This window comes from Ricinus communis, chromosome 7 (assembly GCF_019578655.1).
Source record: "Ricinus communis isolate WT05 ecotype wild-type chromosome 7, ASM1957865v1, whole genome shotgun sequence".
In the NCBI taxonomy this organism is placed as follows: Eukaryota; Viridiplantae; Streptophyta; class Magnoliopsida; order Malpighiales; family Euphorbiaceae; genus Ricinus; species Ricinus communis.
The window spans coordinates 3,209,658-3,222,884 of record NC_063262.1 but is presented as its reverse complement, the minus strand read 5'-3'; the positions used below and the strand labels follow the sequence as shown (position 1 = coordinate 3,222,884).

Here is a 13,227-nt window from a genome sequence, read left to right as displayed (position 1 = left end):
CGGCCATGGGGAGCAAAATTACCGAAAGACTACTTTAGACCATTTGTGTTTTCTTCCAGAGGTTCGTGATGATGATTTCATCATTTTATTGTTATATGTTGATGACATGTTAATTGTTGGCAAGAATGCGGAAAGAATTACTCACCGAAGATACAATTGAGCAAGTCTTTTGCTATGAAAGACTTGGGGCCAGCAAAACATATTCTTGGCATTCGGGTCACTCGAGATAGAGCTTTGAAAAAGCTACACATGTCACAGGAGCAATACATCGAGAAGGTGCTTCGCAGATTCAACATGGATAAAGCTAAAGAGGTTAGTTCTCCTCTTACTACTAACTTCAGTTGACAGATAAAGATTATCCATCTTCTGAGAAGAAGATTGAAGAGATGGATAGAGTCCCTTATGCCTCAACTGTAGGGAGCTTGATGTATGCTATGGTGTGCACACGACCTGATATTGCTCATGCAGTAGGTGTCGTTAGTCGCTTTCCACAAATCCGTAAGAAGCATTGGGAAGCGTTGAAGTGGATTCTCGATATTCACGTGGTACTTCCAAATTAGGTATAACATTTGGAAATGGAAAGCCGATACTTGTTGGTTATACCGATTCCGATATGGCAGGAAATAAGGACAACATGAAACCCACTTGGATATTTGATGACTTTTGCGGGGGAGTCATGTCATGGCAATCGAGATCGCAAAAGTGTGTGGTTTTATCCACCACCGAGGCCGAGTACGTACGGGGAAGCGTGTAAGGAGCTATTATGGCTCAAAAGATTTATGCAAGAGATTGGCTTTGTGCAACAACGCTACGTGGTTTTTGTGATAATCAAAGTACTATTCACCTTGCTAAAAATTCTATGTTTCACAAACGAACCAAGCATATTGATGTGAGGTATCATTGGATTAGAGATGCACTTGAAGATAAACTATTTGAACTTGATAAAGTTCATACCGATGATAATGGTGCCGATATGTTGACAAAGGTTCTAGCAAGGGAAAAGTTGAAGGTATGTTGCTCCATCGCCGGTATGGCGAACTCTTCCCTCATAAGTCAAAAAGGGGGAGATTTGTTGGGTTTTTTTTCTTTCTTTGTTTTTTTTGACCCATGAGGAAAGCCCAACCATTGAGCATATTAAAGTCTTATTTAGACTTTCTATTTTGGGAGCATATTATTATAAAAACGTCTAGGGCTAGGGTTTTTTTACCAAGACTTCATATATTAAAAGAAAAGAGAGAGGTGAAGAGAGGAGAATACACAGCAGGAAAAGTTCCGTTTCCCGTAGATTGAACCGTTGGATCGTCGTGATTTTTGGACAGCAGCTACACACATCCGGGCCAATATTTTGGACGGTGGAGATCGGTTTTGAGGTCCGGAGGTCGGGTTTCGTTGGTCCTGGACAGTAGCTAATTTTCCGGTGATATATTTCTTATCTTGGCTCTATTTTGATTCCATACACCTTGATGTGCTTACTTCCAAGGATATGATGATTTTGTATGCCTCTAGTATTATCTAGAGAAGACTTTGTATTGCTCCTTTGATGATGATAGTGGATTTAAGCGGCCAAAATGGTCTCGTGGTTTTTCCCTAGTTTATAGGTTTTCCACGCTAAAATTTCGGTGTCTTTGTGTTGTTGTGTGCTTTAGCTCAATATCTTGGTGCATAGCAGTGATATTGTGTGTGTTCTAATTGCATTAAGAACATCCTATTTGTTTGCATCCTCGGGGTTCATTCAAGTTGGGAAAGTTTAGACAAACAGAGATTAATTCCGCATTTATTTGTTTACCGTTTGTGGTTGTTTTTCCCATCATAAATATCAGATGGCTGCAGAAAGCATATAACAGCAGTAACTAACAACTGCAAATTTAAAATGATCAGCTAATGCGGCGGCACAGAGTAATCCCATCACCAATAGGTAGCTGGCAAATCTCGACCCTTGGATCAGCAGCTATGGCCTTGTTGAACTCCATCACATAATCCCTATAGAACCTGACATATTTCCTCATTGGCGCATCAGGTGGTGCCGCAACAGAACCATTCCATAGGGTGTTATCGTAGCCGATGACTCCTCCGACCTTAACAAGCTCAATTGTCCGCTTGTGATAATTCAGGTAATTGTCTTTGTCAGCATCAACAAAGATAAAATCAAATGTCCCATGGTGTTTTCCCTGCAAATATTTTTAATTTTAGTTACTGTTGAATGAAGTGAGTTTTCCTTTTTTTTTTTTCCATTGTTAATATAGATGGAACATATATGTATATATTGAAGAGAAGACTTACATCCTGAATCAATTGATCAAGAACAGGAAGTGCAGGTCCTTCTCTGAAGTCAATCTTGTGAGCAACACCAGCTTTTTTAATGACTGGAAGACCCAATTCATAGTTTTCACGATTAATGTCCATGGCCAATATCTGAAACATTCAACGACATATATATATATATTATTATCCATAAATTGCACACGTCATACAACAAATAATCAGAATTTTCAACTCATGATCATGCATGGCACGTAATGTCATCTTTATGTTATGATTAAATTATTTTTTAAGCTTGTTTTTATTTGTGCACTCTATTAAATTTATTCTTTAATCCGATTAAAGGGAATTCTCATCAATTTCAGATGTATGGATTATGAGATGCGGCCAATCAATTCATGCAGGCTAATTGTTCTTATTTGTAGGTGACCTGACACCAAATTAGCTCTGATTTCTATTTCTATGTGACTTGTTAGTGAAGAATTGTTTTAGCATAATCATGTCCTTTCCCCCTGATTTTCTGTTATAATAATTACCTTGCCATCTTCAGGAAGAGCAAGAGCAGTGGCAAGAAGAGAGTAACCAGTGTAAACACCAATTTCCATAGTGTTTTTGGCATTGATAAGCTTAAGCAGCATGCTCAAGAATTGCCCTTCATCAGCTGAAGTTGTCATGATATTCCTATTCATTTATTGAAGATCAATAACCATATGGCACCAGAATAGAAAAGAGAAGTATATGTAAATGGAGAGAGATTAGACTACCATTTATGAGTTGCTGTCAGTTCCCGTAGTTCTTTCATTGGTTCAGGCTCCCCAGGATAAACACTAGTTTGAAGTATATACTGCAAAATTATAGAACCAAAAAGGCAGAGTTTTAGACTTAATAATTTCAGAAGTGTATGCAATATGAGTTTTATTGTAATTAGTTGGCTAATTAAGAAATAGGCAATTCTTGCCTGAAAAAGAGCATCACTCTGTAAAAGACTCTTGTGTCCAATTTCTTGATGTCTACCAACTTGGTTTTCTTGCTCTTGTGCTGGTTCAGGCTCCTTAGTTTCAAGTATATCCTGCAAGAAATGAAAGAAGTGCAGGATGTTAGACTAAAGCTAAAACAACCAATATAGTTACTTAAAGCTAAAAACGGAATATTGGAAAATATGTAATATATGCTTGCCTTGTAAATAGCAAGACTCTGTGTAATATTTGTATGGCCACCTTCCTGGTTTTGCTTCTCCTCCAATCCTGGAGCCATCTTTTGCTAATTGCTGAATGATAAGTCTTACTTTTCTGATTTATTCTTTTGTGTTGCGCTGTGCTGTGGGCATTAATATTAGAGTATCTAGATTTATAGATGGTGTACATAGCCGGTGCTGAGCAGGTGCAAGTCATCTATTAAAGAAATAAGGAAAATAAAAAGTAAAAGGTGAAGTTTGAAAAAGAAAAAGAAAAGCAAGTAAAGAAGATATCAAATCTCAACCACTAAGGGGACACAGTTTGGTGGCCGTCTTTGCCTCTGATGTTATGATACAAAAGAACTTGAAACCTGAAAGGGACGCGCAACTATTTGACCAACTCCCTAAATTTTTTTTTAACAGAACCTAATCTACCAGACTTTTAGTAGCTGCAAGCTGTGATTACAAGAAATTAACATTATTATCTTTGTCTGTTTTAACCACCATGGTCCCAGTAAGCAATCATTAAGCCAATTCACAGTAAATTATCTACTCTTAAGAAACAACTACTTTACTTCATCACAAATATCTACTTGGAAGTTTCCCAGTGCAATAATGGTTTAGAATCTCAATCCAGAAACTGTAAACTAAAGTTTACTGAAACTAGAGTATGATATGAAACAACAGGAAGATCCTCTTAGACTGTTGCAACTTAATCTGATGAGAACCTTAGAGAAAATATGTCCTAGCATACTTTTTGTATTACTTAACTCTGACTTAAGTTCAAATTCAAGATATCACAGCTTTAAAAATAATTTTGGTATCTATTAAGTGTAAATTTCAGTATCAATTGAGTTATATCTAACTTAAGTTATATCTGACTTAAGTATCATCTTATTACTTGTAGCCATAGAAAGCACCAGAAGAAGGCTTAAGTTCAATCTAACTTCTCTCATGTTACATTTGGTTAAAACTTGCTTTCAGACCTATATTACTGTAGTAATGTCTAGAATTCATTTTATTTGTTATATTAATCAAAATCATTAATGAAAATCAATAGGATAGGATCATAAAGCACGTGTCAAATCTCGACTTTTAACTTAAATGAGAGATTAGGATTGCGTCTCGTCTTGGTTCTGAGGTCTCCTAGACCATATATTGTAACTTTTCTAACCACTACTCTCTTTAGTCAGGGATATTACTTTTATCTTTCAAGATGAGGTTTTACTGTTTATATTACATTATTCTGCTAAAATTATTTCAGATCACTGGTTTAATCATTTGAAGCCAGCGTTCATTGGCTCTTTTTTGATATTATCTTTTCTTTTTTGTAATTAACAGAACCTGGGAACAATTAGATTAAAACTGACTTCGCAGGGGACCATCAGAAATTAAGAGAACCAACATGCCACTTGGTTAAATTCAGTCACACTTTTCTTGGCTAATTGTAATTTAATCTGGCTGAAAGGGCTCCTTTCACCAACTACTGACATTGACAAATAAATCTAATCCTAAATCTTAATCTTCTATGACACAGTTTCAATCTCAAAATGTCATAAACAGCCTAAGAAAAAACAACATTCTTCAAGGGAAGACTCGGCCAATTGCAATATATGTATGTATTTTAATGAAAATAACCATCTTGACCTACACTTGGTCAATGCACTATATATATATTTAAATACCAATCTATAGTGTAGATCATAACGTCCGAGCTTATGGCTTCACATTTTTTATATATAAATAAATAAATAAAAAGAACTTTTACGATTTATGTAATTCATTATCTCTTAATTTCCATAATTCACTTATAAAATTCATTTTAGATAATAAGAAATTTGGAAATGTTTCTTCTATGATACAAAAGGTAAATACTTATAATTATGGGTACCCATTTTGATGTATAACGGAAATATAAAATAAGAGCGAATGAGTAAGTAGGATTGTAATTATGTGAGCTTTTGGAACTTGAAAGCCTATTGATTTTATTCAACGAAACATATTTAATAAATAAGTCGAGCTCAGATTAATGAAAATTTGACTGATCATGCTCATAAATCAGCTTATTTATAGACCATTAAGCTAGCTCGTAAATTAAAATACTAATGACTTGAATTTACTTATTTATACTCATAGTAGTTATAGAAATACCTAATTAAACTTATTTATTAAATAATTATTAAAGACTCAATTTAAGCTCGATTAAGCTCATGAGACATAGAAAAAAAGAAAAAAGAGTATGTATTAACAAAGGAGCTCATATCAATAACAAACCAGCACCAAATTAAATCTAAGCTAGCCAAAGTGTAGGTTGACACGATTCGATTGTAGCCATCCAAATAAGTAGTCCCCCACAAAAATAAGTAGGGCATGAACCAATCGTACTAATAACTTGTGGTAAGAATGCTACTCCAGGCTTTTCTGGTATTCAAAGTAAGAGATTCTACTGCCTATAATAGAAAATTATTTGGTGGGCATTGTATTCAACATTTTAGAAATAATTAAGTTTATTAATAGTCAAAATCATGGATAATTTTCTGCAACTTAATAAATCAACTAGTCAAGGATTATAAACAAATCAGACGCAGATGTCTCTCTGAGTAAGCAAAGTATAATAGTGGAACTATCCTATGAAACAGTGATTACATTCTGTAACTACTCCATTATGACAATTCAAACCCTATTCTCCCAAGTCAATTGTGTCAACAAAGGCTGCCTATAGCAAGTGACATAATTAACAAACGAGTAAAAGATCTTCAATGTGTATATGACAATATTCAAGTAGAAGAAAACGGCGATTGATGGTAAAATCTAGAAGCGACCATATGCAAGTAAAATGGCAAAGTACTATGCAAGTTTCAAATAATTGGCAGCACATTTAACAAAGATTCAACTGAGATGTTGATTTCCCCCCGCTACAATGACAAAGACTCTTGTGGAATCTCTAGAAGTGATAGCATTAGCTAAAAGGCCAGAAACAAAAAAATGGCATCTTCTATTCTTTTTTCCTTTTTTTCTACTTGCAATTGATACTTTGTTTATATTTTTACTAGATGTCAAATAAAATGGCCTGATTGTCAAATTAATGGGTCCTTAGGACAATATCGTCTATGAAATCAACTACTCAACCCAGAATTGGTGAAATCAAAAAGTAGAAGGGATAAAGTCCAATATCACGGACACCTTTATTGCTCGAGCTTAATAGTCTTTATTTTTTAAATTTATAAATATTTTAATTTTAATTGTTATATATTTAACTTAAATTAATTTTATTCTTTTATACAAATGAAATGATGAATTAACATTTAAATAAATCACAATTAAAAATAAATATTATTCAGTATTTCTACTGTTAGAAAAATTTGTCCTAGCCATTATTTTTCCTAACGATGATAAAAAGTATGGTTACAGCTGTGGTAGTGCCAAGGCCTTGGCGCAAATAATAGCAATAATGCTTGGTTATATTAATAATACTAACATTATAAAATAATTTTTAAATATTTTATAAATTTTTAATTATTTTTTATTTTAAAATAATTGATTCTTACAATCTCTTTTTTAAAAATAAATATTAATTTAAATAAAATATATTAAAACCTAAATTAAAAATTTATAAATGTAAAAAATGATTAAATTGAATCCAAGTCCAAAGGACAAAATCAGTGGTTAGTGGAGCTTTATTCCAAAGTAAAACGTGTGGCAACTAGATGTTCAACTGCAGGTAGGGTAGGGATACAGGTTACAGGGCACCCGGAACCTCGATTCAAATAAGCACAGCAATTTAGCGACTATGCGCAAATTCCCAAAAAGAAAAGAAGTGCACCGTGAACCCAGGTGCTCATGTCCTGACAATAATCCTCTACATGACACACAGCAGAACGCAGTTCATTTCACACGAAGGGCAACTTAAATATTAAGAGCATCTGAGTTCACCCTATACCACTAAGGGTACTCCTATAAGTTACATCCTACAGTATGAAGGAACGTGCACTGATTAAAAAATACATTAGAACTAGAAACTGATCAGTCAAGAAGAACCAAACTAGTGTATTTTACGAAACATGTTCTTCATCCATTTACAAGGAATAATAAGCAAGAGGACATTAAAGATGTGCTACAAGCATTATGCAACAACAAAGTAAAATTAAAATGACAGCGTTCTTTTATCACCTAATGCCATTGATGAACTGCAACACGAGTACCAAGAGCAGAGCAGAAAGACACTGTTTTGTGTCTCTAGGTGGGTCTTCCAATTTTAAAAGCATTTTATTTGAGAAAAAGTAAAATGGAAATGATAAAATCAGAAAAACTATTTAAATGTTATGGAATACTTTGACAAACTAATTTAAAATTCATTTGAAAATTCTACCTATTTTGGTAGAATTTAATTTAGTGATAATCAATTCCACACAAATTTTAATATTTAGAATTCTAAATTAACTTTTACTTCATCTAACAGAAATTTAAGATTTACAAATGAATTCCATAAATTTTATGAATTTTAACGAATCACAATGTTAGAATTAAATGAAAAGCCTGCTTATCTAATCATATGAAATCATGAATATGACTAGATTATGTGTTCAAGTAGAAACATGAGGGTTGAATACATATTCATGTGATGTGATGCCTAAGGAAAAACCAAAGCATGTGAAAGAGATATAAGCACACCTACGTAGGCAATAAAAGGCAATAAAAGATCTTCCATCAAGAAGAATGTGACTTCATAAAAGGATGATGAAAAGTTATTTATCAAGCAAAGAGTGATTTCATCAAAGGTAGTGAAAAATCATTCCTCAAGCAGAGTGCTCAGGAATTATGACACAAAGATGTGTAGACAATTGTACAAGATTGGATGAAGAAAAAGAGAAGTCTAGAATTTATTAGCTTTAGAACCTCCACAACATGTACCCTAAACTGAGCTAAATGGAGGAAGAGGATTCACAGACTTAGTTAAGTTTGTTTATATGCTCTAAACAATCAAATTTGAAATGTTATACAACCAGAAAGAAATTATCCCAGCTGACAGTTTAATTTATTAAACTTCCCCCAGATACATAACATAACAGCTTGCGTAGGTACCATCAAGTACTCAATACTGATTCAACAATTGTTCTCCTATTTGGAATAATCAATAGTAGTTAATAGAGACAAACCAAATATTATGATCTATAAAGCCAAAATAAAAGAAATGACTTGATCTCAACATGACAATTCAACAAACACAACCAAGAGATCAAATCTAAGAGCATACATCCAGTAACAACCAATTTCACAACTCATCAAATTGCTTTAAGTAAACAAAAAGCATATAGCATAAACCTTGATACAGTAATCAAATCTTCTCTGCAAATCCAAATCAAATAATCAACCAATTGAATACGCAATTATTTTATATTATGGAACAGATTATTCGTAAACCATAGAAAAGATTCGAGCTTTTCACATATTATACTAATAAATTCATCAATCATCTCAACAACTTACATAACATCCATAAACCTTCGATAAACAAGAAATTACACCTAAGCCAATCCATGTTGATTCGACAAGTAGGCAACGATCCAAAAGAGAAAACGCAAACCACGATGTGGGTAGTAACCAAATTGATGAGATCATACAGGAGTTAGAAGCTGATAGAGTTGTGGCTTAGGTTCAGAATTCATGCCGATAATGACAACAAGAGGAATGAATCCATAATGAGTGATCACTTTAGCTTTCTTCAAAGTCCAAGTGCTCCATTCTTTCAAACACTGTATTGTTGATTTCTCCTCCATAGCTTTTGATCCTTTGGCACCGCCGCTGCTTTTTCCTTTGCTTTTTAGTGAAACCCTAGACGCCATTGATTTAGTCTCTGAGCGAGAAAAAAAAAAACTACAGGTGGAGATCTATAAAAACCTTAAACCCTAATTAGTAAATCCTTTTGATTGAATGGGGTTAACACTACTGAAAGGTTGAGTCAAATGACAAGGCCCAAATTGAGTAAGGCTAAGGTCCACAATCAAATTTCTGTCCTAGCTTTCACGAATACACTTAGCTCTCTATGGTTAGTGAATTACAAAATTATTATGGGAAATTTTATGCTTATATTATTTTAAAATAAAGTTACTGTACTCTATTTTAAATAAGTAATAGAATAATGAAAAATAATTTTTTATATAATTTTTAAAATATTAATTATCTGTAATTGCAGGTTATTACTTGCAATAAAATTACGTAAGATAGTTTTAAGTGTGCATGAATTATACTAATTAAGGGTGCATGAATTAGTATAATTAATGAAAAATATAAATAATATTATTATTTTTGTAATTAAGTAATAAATTTCACAATTATAAAAAAATCTAACTTTTTTCATATATTTGTCAAATTTTTTCATAAATTATTAAATTTTACAAAAATATCATTTTTCGTAATACCGTTTATTTTTTTGAAATTAGTTACACTTGCGAAAAATTAATATAATCTTTAAAATATTTAAAAAATATTTTCATTTTTATGACTTAGCAATAAATTTTGTAATTACGAGCAAAATTAGTATTTTTTATAAAGCATTAAATTTTGTAAAAGTAATCATTTTCTCATAATATCATTCATTTTTTCACAACTAGTAGCACTTACAAAAAATTAGTATAATTTGTGAAAAAATAAAAAGATTATCATTTTTCATAATTTAATAAAAAATTTACAATTGCCAAAAGGTTATTATTTTTTTCAAATCTTTAAATTTCGCAAAAATAATCATTTTTTCGTAATTTTATTTATTTATTTATTTATAATTAATAACACTTACGAAAAAGTAGCATAATTTTTTAAAAAATATGAAGCAGATTGTCATTTTTTGTAATTTAGTAATATATTTCACTACTATGAGAAAATTTTATATTTTTCATAGATCATTAAACTGTAGTGGTTTAGTAAAATTAAAATTATGGAAGAATTCAGCAGATTGCCAATTACATTACTATAAAATTTAATGGACAAGATTTATTATAACTATAGATTTATGGTGTTTAAAAAAATTATTTTATTTTATTTTAAATAAAATAACCATAAAAGTCACCGGTGATTAAATATTATAAGCAGTAAAAATTTAAAAAAATAAAAAAATTATAAATTAGTAGAGACTAATACAATCAAAGAAATTATGTATAAATTTCATAAATTACTATATAAAACTATTATTAAAATACTAGTCAAATGTTTAATTGACCAATAAAAGATTGTTAGTAAGAAAAAGAATATTTTAAAATAACTCCACAACAAATACACTTCTTATAAGGATAATTTTGATTACAAATAATGTAGAAAGTGATAGAAATGAGGCTATTAATTTGGTTAATAGTCAAAACTCAATCTTTCATTGTTAATAATATCTATTGTCTTGCTACGGAAGTTGGTCTGATTAGTTTTCGATTAGTTAGCAAATTTGGTATTTCTTATCTTATTAAATTCTGTGTAATTATCTCTTAAATATATGCTTATTGGATTTTACCATATTTTGATTGCATTATTTTTTTTCTTTGTATAGTTTTATCCCACGGAGTTTTCTTCTCAATTTTTTTTATACGAGATAATATTATAGTAAAAATTATAACCATTTATTTTTCTAATAAAATCATTTTTCTCTAAAAAAGAAAAGACATTTCTATAATTTCAAAGAAAGACTTTGAACAATATTTATTGTACTATGTTGAGGCAATCCAAATTCAAAAAATTCTAAAATATATATGATTAACTTAAAATTTATATTTTTATAATCACGTTCAAAATGAGAATATATATTAATAGATATCTTTTCTATTCAGATTGAGATTAATTGAAAAATTCGCAAACTAAACTTGAATTAGAAGTGAAGATCTTAAATTTGGTTAGAAAATGGTCCAGCCTAAAATATAATCATGTCTAATTACACATAAAGAATAGACATCTTAATTATTTGTGAAACATAGTGATAAAGTGTAAACGTTCAATTTTAAATTTTCCTTTTTATAATACAAATGGAAACCAAAAGTTTTTATTTTTATTTTTATTTTTTAATAGAAAAAGCAATGTAAGTCTAAAAATGGGATGTTATCTATTAACTTTTCCATTTCAAGGTATTTGAATTGGATTATTTTGGATTTTCTCTCTTTAGTTGGTATTTACTTAAGAATTACTTGGCAATAATATGTATGAACAATAATTATATATTATTTAGCAAATAACATGTACAACGAACATGGAAACAATGTCTAAGAATTGTCACATTATCATGAAAATATTGGGTAGACATAGTTCAGACTCACACAACATTATAGACTTAGGTCATTTTATATATGGAGCTTTGTTTGGTTGTTTTTATAATTGTATATAATTTCTTTTTTTTAATATAGTCTATTGGATAGTAAAATAGTCGTGTTACAAATTAGTTAATTTTAAAGTTTAGAATATGATATTTATATTTGATATTTGGTAAATTAATAATTTTATTAAATATTAAATTTTAAACATAATTTTATTTTTTATTAAATATTAATTATTTTCTTATTTAAAATTTTATTAATAGTTACTCCCTTAATTCCATACTAATTAGTAGTTTTTTAGTATTTTATTTAAATTAAAAAAATATTTAATAATCTTAATTACAAGGAACAAATAGCTAATTGAGACTAAATGAATCTTCTATCTTAATATGTATACTATATTAAATGAATTTCAATTGTACATTTGATATACTTGTAGTTTATAGAAAAAGAACTTGTTATCTTTTAATCTATAAATACTAATTTGTTTTATGTACGGGCAGTATATTCGTTGTTTATAAAGTGTATATTCATTTATTACTAGTGTCAAGTTCATTAAATATGACAAAATATACATTCATTTGTTACTAGTGTAAAATTAATTAAACATAAACTTTTGGTTCATTTCTTAACATGTGAATTTGTTATTTATTAATTATAAAATATATATTTATTTAGTGTCAAGTTCATTAAACATAAACTTTATATTCATTACTTATATATTGTATATTCAAATATATTTAGTGCTAGGTCTATTAAATAAATTTTAGATTTATTACTTATAAATTGTATATTTATCTATTATTAGTGTAACATTCATTAAATATATTTATTAGTTTTTATCGGTAAACTTGTTCTTAACATATGAATCTATTTTTTAATTTATGATTTTTTAGACTATAACTTATAAATCTTGGGTATACATGTGATAAATCTCAATTTACAACATGTGAACCTACAGTGCATTTTATAAAATTTAAACTATAATTATGATATTTGAAGAAGAAAAATTTTAAAATTATTTTTATTATTTTAAAAATATAAAATTATTTTTTATGTTTACTAGTTAATTATGTTGATTAAAACTTTTATAATATATAGTATATTAATATATTCTTAAAAAATAAATTTAGTGTTGTAGTAAAAAAGACATATAAAATAGAATAAATAATAAAAATTCAAATAAAAATATAGTACTTTTTTTTAATAATAATATAATATAAAATTAAGGGATGAGATATAATAAAAAAATTATAGTATATTGATTTATCTACTTTGTAATAGATTTACATTTGTAGTCTTGATTTATTTTTATTTTTTAATCTATTAGTCATTTAATGACGTAAAATATTAATTAATGTCTAACCAAACAAACTAGGACTTCATAATTTATTAAATCACACACCTATTACTCCAAAAACTAGCTACTAACTAATTCAGAATGCTTTGTGGTCACTTGTTCAACATATTAAAAATTACTCCATCATTCAATAATGTAGCATACATAAT

At 29.6% G+C, this 13,227-nt stretch overlaps 2 protein-coding genes across 2 annotated transcripts; both read right to left on the bottom strand.

The window, feature by feature from the left end:
• Window positions 1-1,746: 1,746 nt before the first annotated feature.
• On the bottom strand, window positions 1,747-3,615 carry LOC8289464 (caffeoyl-CoA O-methyltransferase). Its single transcript, XM_015722020.3, has 6 exons — window positions 3,436-3,615; window positions 3,218-3,328; window positions 3,024-3,103; window positions 2,796-2,940; window positions 2,281-2,412; window positions 1,747-2,168 (listed from the first exon to the last, which is right to left on the bottom strand). Exons 1-6 carry the CDS (start codon window positions 3,511-3,513, stop codon window positions 1,875-1,877), a joined length of 840 nt encoding a protein of 279 aa, XP_015577506.1. The 5' UTR covers window positions 3,514-3,615; the 3' UTR covers window positions 1,747-1,874.
• A 5,182-nt stretch (window positions 3,616-8,797) lies between these two features.
• Window positions 8,798-9,350, bottom strand: LOC8289463 (mitochondrial import receptor subunit TOM7-1). The gene has a single exon (XM_015722004.2). The coding sequence runs from the start codon at window positions 9,274-9,276 to the stop codon at window positions 9,049-9,051; it is 228 nt and encodes a 75-aa protein (XP_015577490.1). The 5' UTR covers window positions 9,277-9,350; the 3' UTR covers window positions 8,798-9,048.
• Window positions 9,351-13,227: the final 3,877 nt, after the last annotated feature.

What these genes read in the sequence shown, in the direction of transcription:
- LOC8289463 (XM_015722004.2), bottom strand. Translation starts at nt 9,276, where the DNA reads ATGGCGTCTAGGGTTTCACTAAAAAGCAAAGGAAAAAGCAGCGGCGGT.
- LOC8289464 (XM_015722020.3), bottom strand. Translation starts at nt 3,513, where the DNA reads ATGGCTCCAGGATTGGAGGAGAAGCAAAACCAGGAAGGTGGCCATACA. An exon ending in AGAGTGATGCTCTTTTTCAG is followed by an intron (nt 3,104 to 3,217) that starts GCAAGAATTGCC and finishes ATAATTTTGCAG; the next exon opens with TATATACTTCAAACTAGTGT. An exon ending in CTGACAGCAACTCATAAATG is followed by an intron (nt 2,941 to 3,023) that starts GTAGTCTAATCT and finishes ATAAATGAATAG; the next exon opens with GAATATCATGACAACTTCAG.